The 21344-nt window shown below is 37.8% G+C and overlaps 1 protein-coding gene and 1 long non-coding RNA gene across 9 annotated transcripts; one reads left to right on the top strand and one right to left on the bottom strand.

Annotated features, from left to right (window-relative positions):
- Positions 1-2756: 2756 nt before the first annotated feature.
- On the bottom strand, positions 2757-6390 carry LOC112177057 (MDIS1-interacting receptor like kinase 2). Its single transcript, XM_024315236.1, has 2 exons — positions 3688-6390; positions 2757-3319 (listed from the first exon to the last, which is right to left on the bottom strand). Exons 1-2 carry the CDS (start codon positions 6356-6358, stop codon positions 2928-2930), a joined length of 3063 nt encoding a protein of 1020 aa, XP_024171004.1. The 5' UTR covers positions 6359-6390; the 3' UTR covers positions 2757-2927.
- Positions 6391-6712: 322 nt separating this feature from the next.
- On the top strand, positions 6713-8971 carry LOC112178864. 8 transcript variants are annotated; one of them, XR_005803592.1, is made up of 6 exons: positions 6715-6955; positions 7250-7285; positions 7588-7624; positions 7923-8057; positions 8352-8549; positions 8793-8971. It is a non-coding gene; the product is annotated as an uncharacterized LOC112178864 (long non-coding RNA). The 8 variants fall into 8 exon arrangements; XR_002927536.2 differs by having other exon boundaries at positions 7542-7624; XR_005803590.1 differs by lacking the exon at positions 7250-7285 and having other exon boundaries at positions 6713-6955; positions 7542-7624; positions 8342-8549.
- The last annotated feature ends 12373 nt before the right edge of the window (positions 8972-21344 follow it).

Genomic DNA, 21344 nt, shown 5'->3' with positions numbered 1-21344 from the left:
ACAGAGAGGCTGAGAGAGGGAGGCATGCCTGTAGATACAAGTCTGAAAGCATGGGGTTCTATTGTTCCACAACCATCCTGTAGATACAAGTCTGAAAGCAGACCAGGTAAATAGCTTCTTTTCGACTACTTGACCTTCATTGCAATCATATGTTTTTATAATTTTCATTATATTTCAATTTGAAGCTTTTACTAATGAAACAATCGAGCTACTACTTTGTAATAGAGTCGTGACACGTAATATCATTGCTTCAAATAGGAACAATCTGGATAAACTCAAGTAATGATTCTCAAGAGTAGAGGAGGAAAATCGGAAAGCTCAAGATCAGCTAAAGTGGATGAAGGCGCAGTTCAGGCATCTAGAAGAAGCACATGAGAAGCTCTGAGACCAGTTCAAGAAAAGTAAGAAGGAATGGGAGAGACAGAGGTCTTCATTGCTTGATGAGATTTGTTTGTTCAACACAAACTTGGAGTCTCAAACCAGAATTTTGATGATCTTCAAAAGCGGCTGCAAATGTGCAACCAAGCTCTGGCCCGTGCAGCTCAGTTTTACAATGTAGGGTCTCCATTTCCCACCAAGACCATGCTATTAACAGAAATTTTCCTCAAAACTTATTAAGTAAAAAGTACATTCTAACCACTAATTAGTTCTTTCTTGTAAAGCAGGACTTTCCTAGGAAGCTCACCTTATCTCTGACTGTTTCATTATGCATTGAATTCTTATCCCAATATCAACAACCCCAAACATCTCAACCATAATGATGAAAATCAAACACATAATTAGTCACCTAATCAATGATTCTAATCAAATTTGCTAACCAATGTCCATTCAATTGAGATTGAAAGCCCTCTTCAGTCTCCTCCGTAGGTAAGAACCAAAATCAAACCCCTAGATCTCTTTTACTGAAAGAACCCAGAAAAACCCCAACTTGGAAATGAGGCTGTTCCCACACACCCAAATCAACCCCATTGCCAAAATCTCCAAAAGGAAAACATAGACTAGCATACATATATACAACAACAACCTTATAAACTACCAGTAGTTACCTCACAAAAACAACAACAAATCTGCGACTAGGTAAAAAGATTACAAAAGACTCACCTTAACTGTTCCAATGGTTCTGCAGATAGTCCATTGATAATTTAAGTTTCTTATCTTCTTCGTTTTTGGTCTAGTCCCTTAAACGAACTTAAACCAGAATGTTTGTCATAAACTGTTTCGCCGAAATTAAAACACAAGTAAATACTCATGATGACCAGCGAATAAAGGGATGAGATGGCTCGAACCTGAGCTGCCACCCCCACCACATCATGCATTAGCCACCGAATTCAGTTTATTATAAATTGAACAAAAAAAAAAAAGTGAAAACAGGGATGAGATGGCTCGAACCTGAGCTGCCACCCCCACCACATCATGCATTAGCCACCGCGCCAACTCCAACACTAGCCTTTATTGACCTTGGTTTATCAAGTTTACAAATTTCCGCGATCACATAGTGATCATCAACAACAGTAACTAGCTTGCAGATTTTTCATAAAAAAACGAAATCAGATGCATCGATTTCAGCTAAAAATTTAAAGATATTGGGAGCGAGAGGAGCAGCGAGTGAGATGCGAGTTGAGTCGGTGGTTGGACGGACTCGGATCTGGCTGATTCTTCTTCTTCCTTCTCCAAATCCTGCGATTTCAAAGTCTATATTCCCTTCTTCAACATTCTTCCAACTGCAATCAGAAATCCAACTATTCACCCATAAAATTCGTTCCACCATTTAATTTCTAAACCCACATATTCTAAATCAAGCACGATCTAGCTTCAGAGTCGACTTCTAGAAGAGGATCACAGTCTTGATTGGCTTCAGAAACTTCAACGAGCAATGGCGGAGAAGATGAAAAATAGGACTGCAGGACGTCTGTCTTTCTTCCTTCATAGCTTCTGTCGTGAAATTGGAAGCTCTTCGTTCCAGCATAGATTCCTATTTTGTTTCATTTACCTCTTTGACTGTGGTGTTTTTGTTCAAACAAGTTAACGGCGCTGACGGCGACTAGCTTTGTTAACAAACAACTGATCTGATGGCTCAGATCGCGTAGTCGCCTCAGAATGCTAGATCTCCTGACAACGCATTAGGTGACCACCCACCTGGGTGGGTAGAAGAATTTTCGGTTAAACCATGCTACTTACAAAGACCACAAGTGTTTTTTTAATTTTTTAATTTTTTGAATAAGGGATTAGGCGATATTAGCTCCTCGGAGGCAAACGATGTAGGGAACAAGTCCCACCCTCAATCCCGAAGGAGAGGGGTTTGCCACACTCTGGGAACCCACCGCCCGTCTCCCTATTATTATTTCATTAATAACATAAAAAAGAAAATACAACCTAAAGAAGGAGGGGACATAAACCTTACCCCAAAAGCTAGAAAGAAAGTCAAAAGGAAGTGAAAAGATTGAAGCAGAACCTCAAATTTACCCAACTTCCAACTATTAAAACAAGCCCAACACCAACCCATGCAAGAAAGAGAGTTAAACATGGCGAAGGTAAGGGAATCCCAAATCATCCATAAGAAGATAAGGAGATATATTAGGCGGGGGAGAAACATGCCATACCAAGGATGGAGAAAGTAAGCCCATGTTTGTCATTCTATCAGCCACCGTATTTCCTTCCCAAAGAATATGGGAACAATGAAAGGTTATTGCTCTAATACGTGCTAAGCAAGTAAGCCATGCAATTCGTAGCGGCCAAGGTGGAACAAAAGATGAGGATTAATTTTATTTACTTTTCACACAGGAAAATACTTCCAACTACAATGCAACAAACATAAAGCACCAGAAAAGTACAGAAACAGACATGAAATAGAATTTATAACAACGTGACTAAGAAGAACTAGAAGATCACTGACATCAAGTGAAACTTAAGAAGCACAACCATTCTTATTAGGTAGCCAAACCATTCAGAGAAAGCAATTCACCACATGTTATCAGATCTAAGGACTTTGACAAATGCAGCCTCTGAGTTTCCAGTTGTTGAGATACTTGTTCCATTTTTGGACGAGATTGTGGATTTGCATTCAAGCATGAAAATGCCATCTTCACAAGAGAAAGAATTTCCCCTGCAACTTGATGTGTAGGAGGGGAAATGCGTTGGTCCAGAACATCTCCGATTGGCATTTGATGGCCAAGTAATGCAGTTGATGATGATGATGAGGACCCTGATGATAGAGATGAGAAAAAATCTCCCGGATGCCTGCCCATAACTAATTCCAATGTCACCACTCCGAAGCTATAAACATCACATTTCTCATTCACCACCATTGTATACGCGAGCTCTGCACACGGAAAAAAAATTAAAAATAAAAACATGGAAATGTAAAATTACCAATGGAAGTGAGTAAAGAAATGAAATTGTGCATACGATATCAGAGATAAGTACGACTTATTACATTTACTCTCTAGATAAGAGAGTGAGGAAGTGAAGAATTAAAAGCTACTTTGCCTATTTTCAAATAATGAAGTTACAATAAGCTAGAAAAGTCATTGAATGATAAAAATGAAGCAGAGCGAAAACTGGGTGAAATTTTTTTTTAAAAAGTTTGCTCTGTTGAGTCTGAAGGCATAAATGTTAATATGTTATTATTGACTTGAACACAAAAGCATAATAGGTGATAAATATAGCGAACAGTGGAAATAATATTACCTGGTGCAACATATCCATATGTGCCTGCAACGGCAGTCCAATTAGCCGAGTCTGGGTTTAAAATCTTTGCAGTGCCAAAGTCTGAGACACAAGCCTTATCTTCAGAATCCAGCAAAATGTTTTTGCTCGATATGTCCCTATGCACAATTGGTGGCAAGCAATCATGGTGCATGTAAGACAATGCATGAGCTACACCTTTGACAATATTTATCCTTTTACTCCACCCGAATTCTTTAGCTTCCTCATCTTTGCTCAAGACTATGTCCAAGCTACCCCTTTCTAGATACTCATACACCAAGAATGAGTGCCGTGGATGCGAACAAAAACCATAAAGCTTCACAATGTTTCGGTGTCGTATCTCGGTTAGGGCCCTTATTTCATTTAAGAATTCCTTCTGGCAATTCTTCTCACCAATATTTGAGAACACATGGAATTTCTTCACTGCCACTATGTTGCCAGATGACAAAGTTGCTTTGTATACATTTCCATGCCCTCCCTTCCCAATGCAATATGCAGAATTAAAATCTTCTGTTGCCCTTGCGATATCCTCATACATCACTTTTGCATCACAATTTATCATCACTGAAACAAAATGTTCTTCATCCTTGATCTCTTTTTCTACATGCTTATATTTCTTTTTTCTTTCTACTACACAAGCAATTGTAACAGATAGCAGTAAAAGTGTCGCCACAAGCGAGATTATGATTGAAGTTACCAGTCTGTGATCCTTCTTTGAGATACTTTTGCAGGGTGGAAACGATCCAATGGGGCCGCACAATCTCTTGTTCCCTAGTAATGCTTGTGGGAGAGCATGTTGAAATGCTGTGATGTTGGGAAGGGGACCCTCGAAGTCATTGTTGGATATATCAACACACCACAAGCCGTGCATGTCTTCAAATGTTATTGGAATGAGGCCAGAAAGATTATTGTGGGAAAGATTCAGATTTTCCAAGCTCTGCATATTGCTCATTTGTGATGGTATGTTGCCTTTAAGTGAGTTATAACTTACATCTAGCGTGGATAGGTGAACTAGATTCCCCAACTCTAGTGGAATTTCTTGAATGAACTCATTATTGCTCACATTCAAGTAGTGTAAATGGAGCAAGTCACCTAGGATTTTAGGAATGGAGTCATTGAATTTGTTGGCGGATAGGTCAAGATAATCAAGATCAACAAGTGATCCAAATTCTGAGGGTATAGGACCCGAAAGTTGATTGTCATTCAACCTCAACTCCAGCAAAGAAGTCAACCTTGCGAATTCCTTTGGAATCATCCCAACTAAACGATTTGAAGATAGATTGAGCTCCTGAAGCTTGGTTGCATTGCAAATCTGAGGTGGTATGCTACCAGTTAGGTTGTTTCCTGCCATTCCTAGGTCTTTCAGATTTGGACATTGTCCCCAATTATGTGAAATTTCACCATAGAAGTTGTTGTCATTTAGCCTTAAGAACGTAAGATTTGGATAGACACCAAAGTCTTCAGAAATGTTACCAGTTAATTGATTCTCTTCAAGGCGTACTCTGATTAAGCTTGTGCAATTTTTCAAGCTCTTTGGCACCGGACCTATGAAATGGTTCTTGTTTATGCTGAAGTTTGTGAGAGATCCCCCTTGGCAAACATTTTGGGGTAAATAACCAGAGAATTGGTTGGTATCCAAATGAAGCTCAATCAACTTGGTGAGGTTCTCCATTTGTTGGGGGATGAATCCCGAAAGCTGGTTCTGACGGAGATTTAAAGTTTTTAATTTGAGTAAGTTACCAAGTGAAGTGGGAACTGAACCGTTGAGCTGATTGACGCTCAACCCTAGATACACAAGAGATTTCAAGTTTCCTATCTCTTCAGGAATCGTGCCGGAAAGTTGATTCTGACGGAGGTATAAGATTTTCAATTTTCTCAAGTCACCAAGAGATGTGGGAATTGAACCGTTCAGTTGATTATTCCTCAGGGTTAGACACACAATAGATTTCAGTTTCCCTATCTCTTTAGCAATAGAGCCAGAAAGGTTGTTGTAACTGAGGTTCAAGGTTTTTAAGCTGCTCAAATCACCAAATGAAGAGGGAATTGAACCATCTAGTTGATTGTTTGACAACTCTAGATCCACAATTGATTTTAAGCTTCCTATCTCCTTAGGAATAGAGCCAGAAAGGTTATTTCTGAAGAGGAGGAGGACTTTAAGATTTTTCAGGAAACCAATTTCTGGTGGGATTCTCCCGGAAAATTGATTAAGAGAGAGATCAAGAGAGATGAGTTTGGAGAGGTAGCTAATTTCGGGTGGGATGGTGTCAAAGAGTTTATTCATGCTGAGATTAACATATGCAAGATTTGGGAAGGCCAAGAAAGAAAATGCATGGAGCGTACCTTGCAGAAGAAAATTGCTAAGCTTTATCCCGGTGACTCTTCCAGGTTTGTCGCATGAAATACCAGTCCAATTGCATGGGATTGATGAATTGGTGACATGAGTATTGGGAAGGTAAGTCCATGAGGTCAGAATATTTTGGGTTTGATCTCGAAAGCTGGCTTTCCATTTGAGAAGAGCTTCTGCTTCTACTGAAGCAGAAGCAGAAGCAGAAGCAGAAGCAGAAACAAGGTCTGCAGCTGAAACAAGCTGAACATACAAGAAGATAAAGCAATAAGCTAGAGAGCAAACTTTGTCATAAGTTGAAGATCTCATGGTTTCAAGCTGTTTGTGTATACAATTTGAGTTATGATTAATGGCTTTAATCATATTGCTTTGCGTGAGCTAATAGTACTCATTGGCGGGCGCACGTGGAGACCAGTGACGGCAGTGGCCCCCACTGAAATTTTGGTTTTTATTAAATGGTCTTTAATTTTGGTGTTATTTCTCTGTTTGCCGCCAGACTTAATCATATTATTATTATACAATATACTAAAGCTCAGTTGCCCGGTTTTCTGTTCATCACTGTTCATCACTGTATACAAAGTGGAGTGACGATTTTGCCCTTAGTATTTTGATGAATAACAGTTTTGCCTGAGAAGGATTCTCGGTTCTTCTTCTTTTTGGAAGTATCTGTTTCCACTAATATCTCCACACTGACATCGGCTGTTGCAGACTATCAAGGTGTCTTCGTTTCAATTTTCAGTCTATGTTGGGTCTCTGTTTGATTACGCTTAATAAATCCTGTTTTTGCTTTGGATTTTGTTGAAACAGAGGAAAAGAAAAGAAGAAGAGGAGGAAGAAGAAGACGAGGGAGACGGGAAAAAGTTGATGCTCGATTTGAACAGAAATTGAGTAAATTGATCATCCCAGGTATTCTACGATGGCTTCGAATTTGTTTCATATAGTTTTTGTCGGTCGCTCAGCTTTTCCACCATGATACATCGCCGTTTTGGGTTTTTTTTTTTTTTTTTTTTTTTTTTTTTTAACCTTGATTTTGTTGATTCAGTTTTTAATTGTTCTCTCATTCTGATGTGGGATATGTATTGGATTTGAATTGAAAGTTTTTGATTTGGGGGTTTATACACATATTACGTTGTTGTGTTTGCCTTGATATTTTGAACAACCAGATGAACAATTTCTGAACATCATCTTCAAATTTTGCAGGTATGACAAATCTGCTCTGGCTTTTCTTCAAGAAAGGTCTGCCTATAAAGATTTACTTCGTTCTTTTCTTAAAGCCTTGGTCTTTTTTATGTTGGTCATTACGGTTTTGACTCCTATAGTTCTAATCGATTTCCCAAATTTGAACTTTCCATAGCTGACTTGCTAAAACTTAATTGAGATTGAAATGAATGAATATTTGAATCCAATCTTAAGCTAGCTTTTGTTCTGCTTTTTTGTTTTTGTTTTTTGAATCTTGGTTGAATATGGTTTTTGAGGATTTTGTTTCTTTGAGATCTTCATTCTTTCACCTACCGTGACTTAGTAGCTGACCTTTGCAGCACTCAAATTAAACTGCCTGATTGTAGAGCTAACTCTGTGAGTTAATTTCTCCTCAGTTTTTTATTTATTTATTTTATTTTTTAAGTTTTCAGTTCTGTGATTGGTTTTCTTGCTTAGTTGAATTTGAAAGATTGGAAATTTGTTAGTAAGGATTGCAAAGATACTGAATTTTTTGGTGTGTAGTTGAGTAGTTGTATACTGAGTTAAGTATATGGAGGTAGATATGACTGTCACTATTTCAAGCAACTCTATCTGTTGCTTTCTTTAGTCAGTTTAGTGCAGGTACATATTTTTCTGGTCTCTCATATTGTGCTATTTTCTGTGGTTGAAGCAGTTGGAAAAATAGGTATTGCAATGTCTAGGATGGTGAAGATGCTGTTTGCAAGGAAAGAAATGAGAACACTAACGGTGGGTGCTTGATGCTGCTGGTAAAACCACCATCCTCTACAAGCTCAAACTTGCACAATTGGTACTATCCACTACTCCACTTGGGTTTTTCAATTTATTGTCTATGTTTTGTATTCCTGCAACTTCTACCTGTGTATTATTTTAGTTGTCGTCCATTTTGTTTAACTTTTTGTCAACCTTTAATGGCCTATATTACAATGTTATTTGTTCATGAGTTGATGTCTTCTAAGAGTGAATACATAACAGTAGCAATATGCCTTTGAAAATCCATTTTTTGCATTTTTTTCCTGTCATTTGAACTAAATTTGCCATCTAACCAATAGCTAGCTTAGCCATTCTTGATAGACAATTGCAGAATCTGTTGGTGATTGGTTCTTTAATTGAAATGTGACGAAGCATATTGGTTGTTAGTTTCCCTGCAATCCAGTCTGCTATCGTCACAGTGCTGCATAAAGTTGATCGAACTTGAGAACAGTTCCAGCATTTGAAGGGGGTTATACCCTGGTGGAAATCTTCCTTTCCTGTCCAAGACCATGAGTTGTTAAGAATGAAGGTGTGGTATAACAAATCAGCTTAATTAGCTTATATTGGGTATCGTATTTTTGCATTGAGAAGAATAGGGAGAAAAAGATTATGTTACCTTTTTTTTTTTTTTTGGGAATACACCTTTACTTTCTATTATGTGGCAACTAATGTATAGCTTTCTTTAATCTTGAAGGATCTATGCTTTCTATTTGTATAAAATTGTTTCTATCCATTGGGACTCCAAATATAACATAAACGTGTGTGTTTGCAGATCTATTAGCATTTTGGTGAAAATGGAGTGCTTCGAAGCCATTTAGAAGCAGGAAGGAATCATTGAAGCTTCCTATGGAGTCATGATTGCTTGGGTTGATCTTGGAGTTGAAATCCCACTCGAACAGATTTTTTAGTCCAAGAGGAAATAATCCAAGTGTGTGGGCAGCTAAACAATCAAGTATTTGTAGCTTCTCAACTACTTGGATCAATGATTGAATACCCAACCGCAACACGACTCTCAATTTTACTAATGATACTGATAACAGGGGAAGATTAAGAAAATAAATTTCCTCTATGATGACTTAAAAGGCAGTGCCTTGATGAATAATAATCTCCTCTGCCCATCAGAAAAGAAGGTTTTTCCTCACCTTGGTGTTGGATTGGACAGTCAGTGCGATGAACCAGTTTCAAAGAAATCATGTTTTTCTCCATGATGGACTGCCCACAATCAATTAGAGCTATTAGATTGCAAAACACTATCAGATATCTTAAAGAGCTTGGAAAAGAACATGCCTAACTTGAAAACTTTTTCCTATGAACGATTGGATCGGTTAAAAAGAACCGCCACCTTCACTGAATGTGAAGTGAGAACGTGAGATTGAGTCAGTAATGTAGAAGTGAAAGGAAAATATTTAACCTGTGAATGTTCCTTTTTGTCTTTGGTTTATTTGTTTTTTTTTTCTATTTTGTTAATTGGTTTGGCTATTTGAATTCTTTTCGTTTAATTTTTGGTAGTTAGTTGTTAATTCAGTTAGAAAAAAAAAGGCAATAGATAATTGTTATACGACTTGAAATACCGCAGCAAGGCGCGGGATCCGTAACTAGTACACACACTAATTTTCAGTCTTGATCCTTGACAAAAATGGAAAATCTGCAACCCTGACACAATTAACCAGGTTTTTGAATAAATAACAGATTACAGCTCATCGATAATATTATAATTAAACAATATTCATATGAAACTCTAACGTTAAAGATCTCATGATGGCTTTTGTTTTGTTTTTGTGTATACAATTAGGGTTTCATCATCAACTCTAGCAATTTTGTATACATGGTTGTGTAATTCTTCATGGTTTGACTTGAAAATTGAGTCTTTTGAATAGTCGATCTTCTTTTATCAATTTCTTCTTTGCTTTGTTTTTGGGTAAGTGAGTTTGTGAGTCAAAGACTGGAGCCTTAGAATCAATACCGACCTAGCTAGCTGAATAAGACTGGAGATCGACTTAAGAGGGAACTGAACAAGTGAAATATGATCAATTCTTGTCTACACATGACCCACCATTATGGACTTGTTTGATACGTATGGACAACAAAAAGAGAATCGGATCGATTCTTAGGGCTCTTGCACTGTTGCACATCACTGGAAAATCAATCCTATCTAGCTCTATTTTGTAATTATAACTAAATCCAATTAAATCACTATAATTAAATAGGAAAATAATTATAAAAAAAGAAGAAGCTAATTTACGAGGACTTTGGCTAGGATCGAATTGCATCAAAGAGATTGATGAGTTAAACTAGAAGATGAGACGATTAAACTTTTGGAATTGAGTAAAAATTAGGGATTGGAGAAATTGGGGGATTTTGATTTTAGCTTTGGGGTGGTCATAAGCAATTTAGGGATTTGGCAACGTGCAAAATATCCTAGTAGTTACATGACATGAACACATTTATAGCGCCTGCCTAGTTGGTGATCATTACCGTTTCAAAACTATTTACATGTTACCGAGACTACTGGGCTGGGTATTTGTTTTTCAATTTCAGTTTGGGCTTTTAGTGTCTGAGATTTGTGGGTTGCATTCACAGCACCCTTTCTTAGTCTTTCTGCTACAAATTCTTTTGTGAGTAACTAATACCTTAGAAGAACAATGAAGAGTATAGGCTACCATAACCCAAACCAAAAACTTTTACATCTCACTTATAAATCCAATAGGACTATTGTCTTACTTTGCTTCATAGTGGCTAGAATAGAACACGATAGTGTAAATGTCGAACCATGCAATTATTTTATCTCTACACGTAGACAAAACATTTCAAACTGCAATCCAACCAATTAAATTAACGAAAATTCTTCTACCCACCTAGGTGGGTGGTCACCTAATGCGTTGTCAAGAGATCTAGCTTTCTGAGGCGACTAAGTGATCTGAGCCATCAGATCAGCCGTTTGTTAACAAAGCCGGTCACCGTCAGCGCCGTTAACTGGTTTGAAAAAAAACTCCACAGTCAAAGAGGTAAAAATCCCAAGAAGAACGGGTAAATGAAACAAAATAATTAATCCCAAGAAGAACGGGTAAATGAAACAAAATAATTAATCAAGCTTTCGCGGAGTCACTGAATGCTTGAGCATATCGGTGGACTCTATTGCCTGCCGATTAGCGGGGAGTTGACATCATAGGAAAGGTGACACCCAAAGCATCATGGTCCGCCTAACCAGTCCATCTTTCTCCAGAGAAGCAACCCGCCCGCTCGAAATCGGCTTTTCAACTTCTTTGATTGATCTGCTTTGTTGAATTTGATTCAAATTCTAGCAATTTATCTATGGTGGAACGAAGGTGAAATTGGAAGCTGATAGAAGCTATGAAGGAACAAAGACAGAGGTCCTGCAGTACTATTTTTCATCTTCATTTTCTTTCATCTTCTCCGCCATTGCTCGTTGAAGTTTCTGAAGCCAATCAAGACTGTGATCCTCTTCTAGAAGTCGACGGTGAAGCTAGATCGTGCTTGATTTAGAATATGTGGGTTTCGGAATTAAATGGTGGATCGAATGTTATGGGTGAATAGATGGATTTCTAATTGTAGTTGGAAGAATGTTGAAGAAGGGATTAAAGACTTCGAAATCGTCGTAGGATCTGGAGAAGGAAGAAGAGCCCTAAAAACGAATTAAAGTTGATAAAAAAAAGGTCAATAAACTTAAGTGTTGGTGCGGTGGCTAATGCATGATGTGTTGGGATGGCAGCTCAGGGTTGAGCCATCTCATCCCCTTTTGGTTTTCACTTTTTTTATTTTTTGGTTCTATTTGTAATAAACTGAATTTAGGGTAACAGCGCGTGTATTGCACGCACAGTTGAAGTCCCCCAGGTGAGCACCCACCTAGGTGGGTGGAAGAAGCTCCGTTAAATTAAAGCATGAGAAGTACATAACTGAAAATGAAATAGAATACAACTTTAGAAAGAGGCAACTTTTAAGAAGAATTGCAAGACCACTGATATAGTGAAATTTAGGAAGAAAAGCATTCCCATATATCCAAAGACAAACCATCGAGAGCAAGCAATTCACCTAGTTTTATCATAGGTAATGGCTTTGACAAATGCAGCCTTTGATGAGTTTCAAATTGTTGAGAAACATGTTTCATTGTTGGAGGAGATCGAGGATTGGAATTCAGGCATACAAATGCTATCTTCATAAGTGAGAGCACTTCCCCTCCAACTTGATGTGTTGGAGGGGAAATGCGTTGGGCCAAAACATCCACAACTGGCATTGGATGTGTTGGTAAGGTAGTTGATGATGTTGATGACAACGACAACCCCGATGATAGAGATGAGAGAAGATCTCCAGGATGTCTTCCTATAATTATCTCCAATACCACCATATTGAAACAATAATATAAGTGGTCGATCATAAATCTCTACAAACTCTAAGTTTGGAGATCTCAAAAAATTCCAAGCTTGGAGATAGAGCGAACCCCCACAGTTCGGCTTAGGTCTCCCCACAAAAGAAGAAGTGGAGGGTAGAAGAAGCGAGGTTGAGAGTCCCGAAGAAAAGAAAGGAATTAAAAGTACTGAAAGCGGAAACTTTTAGTAAAAAAATACCTGAAAATAGGTAGTCGAAAAGTTGGCCGGAGTCTGGCCAAAAAAAGTTGTTAGTGGCCGGCGGTGGCCAGAAAGCTGCTGGAGCTTGCTGGCTGCTGGACCTGCGTGCGCGGGGCTGCAAGCAAGGAGGCTAGGCACTGGCGTGCTTGAAGTGAGGCTAGCGGAGGGTGCTGGCCGAGGCTGGTTGGCTTGCTATCAAGGCGAGGCTAATATTTGCGGGGCAAGGCGAGGCTAATCGCTGATGTCGTGCTCGTGCTTGTGTGCAGAAGCGAGGCTAACAAGTCGCGCTGGCATGGTAATCAGTGCAGATGCGGAGAGAGGCTAGAGCTGGGCAGAGGCGAGGCGAGGCTAACGCAGGCGGGTCAATTTGGAGTTTATTACAATGAAAAGATTACACAGGTAGAAATGCTTGATACAATTAGAATGTGACCGTAGCTACTAAAAAAGGTTGGTTGGTGGGGAAATTCATTATAAACCTAATTTCTAGAAAAGTTAATGGAAAAAACCCACCTATTATTTTTTTTTAATCTACACCCAATTATTGCCAACTATGATAAAATATTACCTTTCTTTTTCCTAAAAATTACACATATTGCCACTATTTAAATATGATAAATATTAGTCAACAAGCAAAATTAACGTCCTCTTTTAAGTACCTTAATTATAGATTTTTTATTGGTCCCATTATTCTAGCAGTTTTCCTTCTACTCATCATTATTGCTCGAATTATGGATCTTTTCTTACATTTTTTTTTTTTTGTGAATTCAAAGATTTTATAGATTTAAATGAATATGGAATTTAAACTTTCTATTTTAAAGGTAGATTTTGTGTTTTCTATTTTTGTTTTCCATCTATTTACTTGCAACTTGACTTGACTTAAAGGTAGAGGTTTAAGTTTTTAACCTAGCTAATTGGTTTGTTTTTTTTTAACCTAGCTAATAGATTTTGAGATTTTGTGTTTTATATTTCTGTTTTTCATCCATTTACTTGCAACCTGACTTAAAGGTAGAGGTTTAAGTTTTTAACCTAGCTAATTGGTTTTTTTTTTATTACAACCTAAAGATTAGACGTGTGTGTTTAGTTAACCTCACTTCTAGGAATTTTCATTTCAACCTACTTATTTGAATTATTTTTCACATCAACCTCTTTCTTAGGTATTTTATATTGCGAGTTGACCATATTTCTTAGGTTGAAAATATCTAACTTATCCCTATATGCATATTCTGGTCTATTAGATAACAATTGAGAATGAACAATCATCAAATTAATATGACAATATGCAAAAGGAAAAGTTCAAAGAAAAGAAAAGTAACTTGTTCTAGGTATGACAAGATACTTTACCATAAGAAAATTTAGGGCACAATGGTGACAAATGAAAAGATTTGAAAAACTAAATCTCATGAATAACATATGTTATGAGTAGATACCATACTTTCGATAGCCAAGATAATATGGTCATGAATGCATGAGAAATTTTTCTGTGCTACAGTCAAACCAAGTGTCAATTACACGTGGTTTGACGCTTTAATTAGATTTCGTCATCTGTACAATCATTACACATCAGTCATTAATCGTCATCCACAAGTTTCTGGCGGTAGCATAAGAGGTTAGCAAAACTTTGCCGTTAGTATCATCAGTGGCTAGAAGAAAAATAATCTATAATTATCTTGAAAATTTTTGACAATAAGATCTTACATCTATAGTTTTCTTTTCTTCTTCCCATGTTCTTTAAGAGAACTTAAGTTCTCAAGTGAGAGAGCAAGAAGGAGAACCACAAACTGTAATTGAAATGTTCTGAATGAAAACAAGGATTCAAAGTAACAGGGAAGGAGTTTAGGTGGATGTATCAAAGACAGTACGAATGGAATGGATTTGAATCCAAAATTCAGATCTTCAATTTAAACCCCTCTTCTTGAGATTCAACCCAGAAACCAAAATAGGGATTCGATATGGGTTTTCTTATTGATTTGAGATAATTATACAGTTTGCATTGAAGATCTTTAATCATATCTCAATTAGCATAGCAAAATTCAAGCGCCTAATAAATCCTTGGAGTCCTTGTCGGCGATCGCAATACTATCGAGTTTCACTCACTGAATCATAGAACATCAATTTGGGATTTTCTTTTCATCAAGTTCGTAGCAGCAAAACAACGTCAAAAGTCTAAGTTTGTGGTCAATTGATGATGTGTAATAGTTGGACAGATGTCGAAATCTTATTAAAGCGTCAAACCACATGTCAATGCTGACGTGGTTTGACTGTAGCACGGAAAAATTTCTCCGAATTGCATAGGTGATAGGTGATACACAAGTTCACAACAACAAATTTGAACTTCTTTCTTATGATCTATAGAACTGAACTAGTATCTGTATTACTTGAAATCATGGTATTATATATATAGGGAAGGATCCCTTTTTTGGTCTTTTATAGGGATAGGGTATTAGACCAACTTTTCAATCATAATTTGGCACCTAAACAGTTTAGTTTTTAGGTCCTAATGTGTAGATCATTTCTGCAAAATTTCAGCCAAATTGATTATCATTAAGGTATTCAAAATAAGGATTTTAAATTATAAGTATGAACGGTTCAGGTTTGACAGATTTGGTTTGTCCATTGATTTAACCTAGTTTGATACCTTAACGATCACCGATTTGGCTGAAAATTTGCAAAAGTGATCTACACATTAGGACCTAAAAATTGAATGGTTGAGATGCTGAAATGTGATTGAAAAGTTGGTCTAATGCTCTATCGCTAGAAAAGACCTAAAAAATGGATCCCTTAGTAGAAGGGCCCTATATATATATATATATATATATATATATATATAGATCTTATTCAGAGCGATGCCTCGCTCTAAAATTTTAGAGCGAGGTTAGGGTTTATGGTTACTTTTCGGTCTTATATCCACATCTCGACCGTTCAGGTTTTAGGTACTAATGTATAGATCATCTCTGTAAAATTTCATCCAAATTGATGATCTATAAGGTATTTAACTCATTTAAATCAATGGACGAACTAAATCTATCCAACCTGAACCGTACAAGCTTTAAGGCAGTTATCAACGCCTTAACGACCATCAATTTGACTTAAATTTTATAGAGATGATCTATACATTAGTACCTAAAAACTGAATGGTCAAGATGTGAATATGAGACCGAAAAGTGACCCTAAACTCCAACCTCACATGTTAATTTCAGAGTGAGGCCTCACTCTGGATAGGATCTGTATATCAATGAAAATTTGAAATCAAAGCATGCATGATTTAAGCCATAATTCATATGTTATAATTATACATCAACACTCTACAAGGAAGGTTGCCCAACCTCTCAAATAAAAATATAAAAAATTGTCCAAGGGTAAATCAAGCATATAGAAAAACACAAAAAAATATTGATTATACATCAACACTCTACAAGGAAAGTTGCCTACGTGGATTGAGTGTAGATTGATAGAAAAATATGTATGGGTTTTCCCAATATCTCTTTAGAAAATTGGGTTTATATCTAATTTTTTCTTGGTTGATCGAGGAGGATCTGGATTTGCAGCCGCAATTGGTCGCCAAGAAGTGTGATCTTCTTCTGACAAGTCCAGATTGTTTTGAGACCGGATGAGATTGCTTGCTACTAGTCCTGCATATAGCAGAAGCGGCCATAATCTTTCCATACTAAACTCCTCTCGATTTGAGATATGTGGCGGCCTGTTTGGTGAATACTTTGAGAGTTTGAGGCCGCTCGCTAAATATCTCTTGTGTGAGAGCAGAAGAACAAGAAAATCGCAATCGATCTTTGTTCCGCTCAAACAAGTAGCCAAGGATGTTTGTTCCTGATTTTAGTTTTCCTTTGGTTCTCTGGTTTATTTTATTAGCTCAGTAATTCCCCATGCATAAGCGCTCCTATATTTATGGATATTCTCATATGGAGAATCAACCAAGTTTTAGGGTTTTTATACGATTACTTTGATTTAATTTTTCATACATTTTCATATTTAATTTCTACCATATTCTGACCTAGGATTTTGAGTTTGTGAATTTCCCCCATCACATGTTGCATCATCTCTGTGCCAACGTAATGTGAAATCTGTATTCCATAAGGAAGTCCTAAAGGAAGAGGTCTTTGTTGGTCAACTTCTGAAAATTTGTTATCCAAACTCCAAACTGAAGGCATGAAGGTGTACAAGTTGAAGAAAACTCTTTATGGTTTGAAACAAGCACATTCAACATAGTATGGGGGTGGACAGAAGAGTAAGAAGGATTCTTCAAAGATTCCACACAAACCTATTTTATCTACACCTAGACCATGCATTCTCATCTCAAACTCCTTCAAAATAGTCTTTGCATGTTTCTTTTGAGATTTGAACATGCTATATTCATTATGACAAATCTCAAATTCCAAGAACAAAATGCAATTGACCCAAATAACTCATTCAATATTTTTTTTTTTGCATATTTTCTTTAAATTTTATGAACAATCTCTCATTAATCCAAATAAGAAAACCAATTATGGCATTGTCTGTCTTCTTTAATTTTGTACGTATTTGTTAGTCTTTACTATTGTTTTTTTTTTTTTAATACGTTTCGGTTTACCCTCTCTCTTAGGTCAAATAAAAAAACAGTAAACACTTTTTGAGTGTCCCTTTACATCAGTAACTTTTTTTTTTTTTGGCATTAAAGATACAAGAAAACAACCAGGCAGAGAAGCCCAGAAAGAAACAGAAAAACAGCTACACCAACGAAAAACAAACTAAGAGGAACAGAAACCCGAAGGGAGACTCAAGGAGGAGGGACTTCAGCATCAAAGAGAAGTATGCGCATTAGGGAGGGAGGAGGATTGGAAACCCAGTCCTCAGTGCACACCCTGCGCGATGCCAACGCCGCCACGAAATCTGCAGCTTGATTAGCATATCTACTGGTCCAGAGCCAGTTAACTCGATCAAAATGCCCAGCCAGGACACAGATATTTGCCACAATTCGCGAAGCTGACCAATCGATCGACGAGAGGGGGTTTATCAAGGTTGAAATCAACACCAATGAGTCAGATTCCAACTGAAAAGAAGAGAGGGAGAAAGAGGAAGCCAGAGAGAGACCAAGCTCAATAGCCATGGCCTTTGCTGCCAGAAAGGAAGTAGCATGAGTTGACTTTGCAAGGCCTCCAAGGACGGACCCGTTGGAGTCACGAATTAGGGAAGCTAGACCACGCTCCGAGGACTTCGCAGCCATGCCGCATCGGTTTATTTGAAAAGACTTCGCAAGCACCTAGAATAGGTTTATTTCTATATGCAATAGATTGTGTTGGTGTTTGAGTGCCCCTTTATTTATGCAATACTTGCTGCACAAATCATCACTAACTATATAGTTTTTCTTCTGCCCAATTAAGAACTGATTGAATAGTCTTCTCTTCCTGAAGATTTCTGTGATTAATTAACTATTGTTAAAGGAAAAGCACATTATGTGCCTTCGTCAAAGAAACAGACGAAGAGGGAATCAAGCAATTACAAATCACAGCTCAATTAGCATTTAGTATCATCAATGTAATTGATATTTCCGTTGTAATCCTATCCCTATATAAAGGGGTTATAAATGAAATGAGTAGACCGATTTCAATTGTCATTTTATTTTAACACGTTATCAGCACGCTCAGAGCCAATAGCCAAAGATAAAAAAAATCCTAATTTTCTAGTTTCCTTTCTATCGAAAAGAAAAAAAAACCCTAGAAGAAAACCATATTTTCTTCTTTCTCTGCCGCCACCCAATTCAGAAGGAAAAAAAAAATTTCCTGCCAGCACGACCCGGCCTAGATAGGCTAGCTTTACACGCCGTCTGCTCCCCTCCACACCAATCCCAGCGGCATTCCCCAGCAGTCCCCCAAGAGCAGCAAGCCCAGCAACGTCCAGTTCGGCCACCAGCTAGTCCAGACCTGCTCTGTCCAGATCGGGGACCGCAAGCCCACACCGGCTCCGTCCATATCAGCAGCAACCCATCTGCACAGCCCCCGCTGCAAAGCAAGCACAACCCACCTGCAAAGCATCAGCCACCGCCTGCGCAGCCCAGCATCTGCCACAGCGCCCAGCAACCGCGCCTGCAGCAGCCCTTCACCAATCGCTGCCCATCCCTGCGAGGCCCCTCGCCCATCCCCGTGCCCATACACCGCAGCTCGCCTTCAACCTTGCAGCGCCGCCTTCAGGGTGTCCCAGATCGGAGTCGCCGGCGCTGCCTCCACTAGTACACGAAAGGAACAGAAAAAAAAAAACCTCAAAGAAGAAGACGCGAAAAAAAAAAAAAAACAAAGAAGAAGAAGCGAAAAAAAACCCGGCCCAAAGAACAGGACCCGGCCCAAGAAAAAAAGTGCTAATTGAAAAAAAAAAAAAAAAGAGAGAGGCCCTGCGGCCCAGACAAGAAAAAAAGGCTTGCAACCTAGAAAAAAAAAGAGAAAAAAAGCAAAAGAGAAAAAAACAAGGCCCACTGCTGAAAAAAAAGGAAGCAGCCAAGTTTTTCTCAAGTCCAAAAACATCGCTACGCACGCCTGCATCAACACGCGCGTGTACTAGGATTGTTTTATTTTCTCGACAACAAGTATGTTCTCCTTTATTTATTTATTTTCATACTCTGATATATTTTTATAATTAGACCTTTTTGAGCATGTTTAGTTAGGTAATTTTAATCATTTTAAGCATGCCTTGTTATTTATGTTTTACATAATTATGTTTAAGCATGTTTTAATTATGCTATAGTTTATACTTTATTTTAAACATGCCATATATATTTTGTTATATATTATTTCTGAGCATGTTTTGTGAATTTTATTTACGCTTATATAGTTATTCCTAAGCATGGCTTTAATTATGCTATTGTTTATATTTTATTTTACGCATGCTATATTATTGCTATTATTATGTGTAGTATATAATTTGTTGTATATTTGTGAAATTTGAGCATGCCAAGTAGTTTATTTTTTATATGCTATATTTAAATGTGCTATGATTTTTTTTTTAATGCAACATATCAATATCGTTTGGCCATGATAATGAAAATTCATGCGCATTATATACACACTTACTGTGATAAAGTATTTTCACATAGCATCGAAAAAAATGTGACCATTACGAATCTTGGTCTTGAAATCTAATTCATACGTTTGGAAAATAATTCACGTGGATGTCTTTATGACTGCGTAATTTATTTCTTCTCTCTTGTTTATGTAGATGGCTGATCCAACTCGATCTGAGTTTGACATTTTGGACTCAGACGGACTTGAGTACCACCGTTGGGTTTCCGATGTAGAAACTGCCTTTGTGGCAAGAGACTGCACTGCCACCATCAAAACTCCCACTGACCCCAAAGACGATGGACCGTCTGATAAGGTGAAAGCAAATGCCTTAATGTTTCTGAGGCGACATATTGATCCTAGCCTCCGTTGGGAATACCTTTAGTTGAAGACACCCAAAGAACTGTGGGATGCCCTTAAGGGACATTTTGGGAACATTCATGACACATTGCTCCCAGAACTGACCTTTCAGTGGAATGAAATCCGCTTGCTTGACTATAAAAGGGTAAATGACTTCAACAAGGACATGTTGCGCCTAAAGGCACGTCTAAATTTCTGTGGAAGGGAAATCACAGAAGAAGATATGATCCAGAAGACTCTTTCCACTTTTCCTACTTCAGCAATCATACTAGCGAACCAGTATAGGCTGGAGTATGATAACAAAAGAATCACAACCTTCAACAAGCTGATCAACCTACTGCAAGTGGCTGAGAGGCATAATGAGGTTCTGTTAAACAATAATGTCAGGCCTGTTGGAACAAAGAAAATTCCTGAGGCTAATTATGGCAGAGTGAACGGTGGAAAGAACCCCAATGCGAAGGGGATTGGACGTGATGATCCCTACCCACGTGGCAACAATGCACCACGTGGCAAGGGACATGGGGGTCATGATATGGGCCATGGAGGCCCTCCCAATGTATGGCGCAAAGATGGTGGTGTTGGCCCTAGTGGTCATGGAAACAAGGTGCAAAGGGCACCTAAGAACCCTTCAGTCAAACTGAATAGAGTTGGAAATGAACCATGCTATAGGTGTGGAATCATTGGGCATTGGTACAAGAACTGCCAAGCAAGCAACAGAGTATCAGCCAATTACAAGAGATATAGGGAGTCTAAAGAACAAGAAACTCACTATATGGAAGAAGGAGGCCATGACCCAGATGTCAACCTCACAATTGCAGACCTCAATGGCAACAAGGAACTTGCTGATCAGTCAATGGATGCACTAGATTTTGATTGATCTGCTTTATCTATTTATTTTCCAAAGACAGTTGTGAAGGCATAATGCCTCACTTTTACTTAGACTATTGTTTTGGTCTTAAAGTTTATTTCAATAATGGTTTGATGAATTAGAACAAGACATTGATTTGATTATCGTTGGCTCATTAATAAATTTTGAATTTTATTCTCAAGCACTAAATTTATTCAAATTTATTTACTACACATATTTACATGGTTTGAAATTGCAATATAAAGATGTAAAGCAATACATCTAGAGAAAAAATTATTATTAGAATGAAAAGATTATCATTCTACTAAAATAGAATTACTCTAAAGAATCTGAGATATATTTAAAGTCAAAGACGCTCTGTATGCACCAAGAGCTAATCGAACCTTGTTAATGTTTCAAAGCAATTTGTGCCAACGATTATCCAGTAAAAACACACCGTGAGAATGGAACTGAATACCTTGATATTACATCTA

This window comes from Rosa chinensis, chromosome 7 (assembly GCF_002994745.2).
Source record: "Rosa chinensis cultivar Old Blush chromosome 7, RchiOBHm-V2, whole genome shotgun sequence".
NCBI lineage: Eukaryota > Viridiplantae > Streptophyta > Magnoliopsida > Rosales > Rosaceae > Rosa > Rosa chinensis.
This window is presented reverse-complemented; position numbering and strand designations above follow the sequence as displayed.